Source organism: Octopus sinensis, linkage group LG5 (genome assembly GCF_006345805.1).
Source record: "Octopus sinensis linkage group LG5, ASM634580v1, whole genome shotgun sequence".
In the NCBI taxonomy this organism is placed as follows: domain Eukaryota; kingdom Metazoa; phylum Mollusca; class Cephalopoda; order Octopoda; family Octopodidae; genus Octopus; species Octopus sinensis.
The window spans coordinates 40,929,608-40,931,974 of NC_043001.1; the positions used below are offsets into that span (position 1 = coordinate 40,929,608).

At 36.5% G+C, this 2,367-nt stretch overlaps 1 protein-coding gene across 1 annotated transcript in view; it reads right to left on the minus strand.

The window, feature by feature from the left end:
- Window positions 1-1,746, minus strand: part of LOC115211741 (beta-arrestin-1) — a 256,135-nt gene extending 254,389 nt beyond the window's left edge. Inside the window, exon 1 of the mRNA XM_029780394.2 lies at window positions 1,479-1,746. Coding sequence (XP_029636254.1) covers window positions 1,479-1,528 — 50 coding nt within the window. The 5' untranslated portion in view covers window positions 1,529-1,746. The remainder of the gene's footprint in view (window positions 1-1,478) is intronic.
- Window positions 1,747-2,367: the final 621 nt, after the last annotated feature.

The window sequence follows — 2,367 nt, forward strand, 5'->3', positions numbered from 1 at the left end:
TTGACAGAAGGAAACAAATTCATAGATATATACATAAATGTAGATACACTGACACACATATACATCCGTAAAAGAGAGGGCGGGAAAGGGAGAGAAAGAGATCGGGGTGAGTCAAGGATTCGTCTCGAAGATTGTAATGCATAGCAAAGCTTCAATGAGCTCCTGTTATACATCCATAGCAACAGATCAATTCTCGGGTAATAGGTTGAAAAAGGTGGGGTTCAAAGGTAAGTCGATACAGTTGAGCAATGAAGCCATGCAGAGGTTGTTAGACCTTTATCTAGCTGCACGTTCGATTCTTGAACATACACAAAATACACCTAAACATTATTAGTTTAGCGATTTAATTTAACGGGAAAATCAACACATCCAGTTGGTGCACGAACTTATTCCCTATCGTTGTTCATATTAATGATTTACCGTCGTAATTAATATCTCTTTCTTGCATTGGTATGAAGCGAATGTTCTTTAGAGGGAGTGGGTGGAATGTAATGACTAGGATATAGTGATATGGCTCCAACGAGGGATTGAACCGGAATCGTGGATGATGCTCGCCGGCAGCTTTCCTTCGGCGAATTGACTTTGTCTTTCCGGGTTCTATTACACGATTACGAGAAATAATTTACTAAAAATCTAAATAGAACTATGATACATATAAGCGCGTCGCATTGTGTGTGTGTATGTGTGTGTGTGTGTGTGTGTGTGTGTGTGTGTTCACACATTAGACAGGCTAATTTTATAGGATTTCTGGTGTAAGATTGTATAAAAAGGAAACAAACATGACTTGAGAAGAAGTGAAAGGGGACAGAAAAATAAGCAGATTATCTTCAATGTATTACAAATTGGAGGACCAGTTTGTAACACATAGAATATCATAATTTGTTCCCCCAGTTTGTAACCATATAGTAGCCGACGTCTATCAATTAACGTTACGGCAAATATACTCAGACACGTCTACACACACAAACATACGCATACAATAGTCAATTTAGCGTATCAGTCATCGACTATAAGCTACACCGTGACCGATGCTGAAAAACTCAGTCACCAGAGCATAAAGTTTCTCCGTGAAAAATAGGAAATTACATTTCACTGCATAACCCATACAAAACGACGATCTTGTTTTGGATTTAAAAACAAATTATGGTGGTGATAATGATGATGATCTTGATTAGAGATGATGTTAAAGAAACAATATGTATTCGTATAGAAACAGTGACAGTATGACACACACATACAAACACATATTCAAATATATATATGCATGAGTATGTTTATTAAAATCGAGAAGAGGGAAAGGTAGAAAATATGTAACAATTGCTTTTATATTTATTAATTTTCGTAGAATGACTGAGAGTAAAGATAAGAAAAGAGTAGTTGGTAAGAAAGTTGACTATCTTGGATAGGAATAGATAGCATAAATCGGTTAATGGTGTGGCTTTTGATGAGAAAATAATATCGCAAGAACAGAGATTTACCTGGTTCCTTGTCTTTTCTGTGAGTCATCAGCAGTATCCACGGTAGCCATTTAGTCCTCCTGTGTTTGGGTTTTAGAGTTTGTTGAAGAAGAATTATGAGAGAATATGACAGGGCAGATGTCTGAACTAAAGATCAGCTAAATAAAGAGAGAGAGAGGGAGGGGCGGAAATGAAAGACTAAGATGGATAGATTGAGGGTGAGGCGCAGGCAGAGATAGACTGATAAATTAATTGAAAGCAAGGGAGTGACAGCTAATGCGCGTATCTATCAAGACGAGTTCCTGGTTCGCTCTCTCACTCACTAAACGTAGAATTGGTGTTTGTATCTGTGTGTGAGTATGCGTGGATGTCATTACGCACACATACATACATTCATACATATATACATACATACATACATACCTACACACATACATACATACATCATACATACATACACACACACACACACACACACACACACACACACACATACATACATACATATATATATATATAAATAAAATTCATCCTTTTCTACATTCAAGAATATGTGTATTGATTTCCTAGTCAGGCAGTTTTTCGAATGCAAGAGGAGATTACGACATTCTGTGACATTCATGCCTTTCTCTCTCGTTAATCACCGTAAATAATATTGCTACAAGGGAGGATCGAAACAGAACCACAGTCGTTTAATGGAAATCTTTCTGATATAAATTCGTTTTGAATATCTTTTTAGTTAAATATAACATGTAAAGAATTATATATGCGTGTATCTCTCTTTCTCTTTATATATATCTTTTACTCGTTTCAATCATTAGATTGCGGCTATGCTGGGGCACCGCCTTGAAGTATTTTCAGTCGAATGACTCGACCCTACTACTTATTTTTTTGAAGACTGGTACTTATT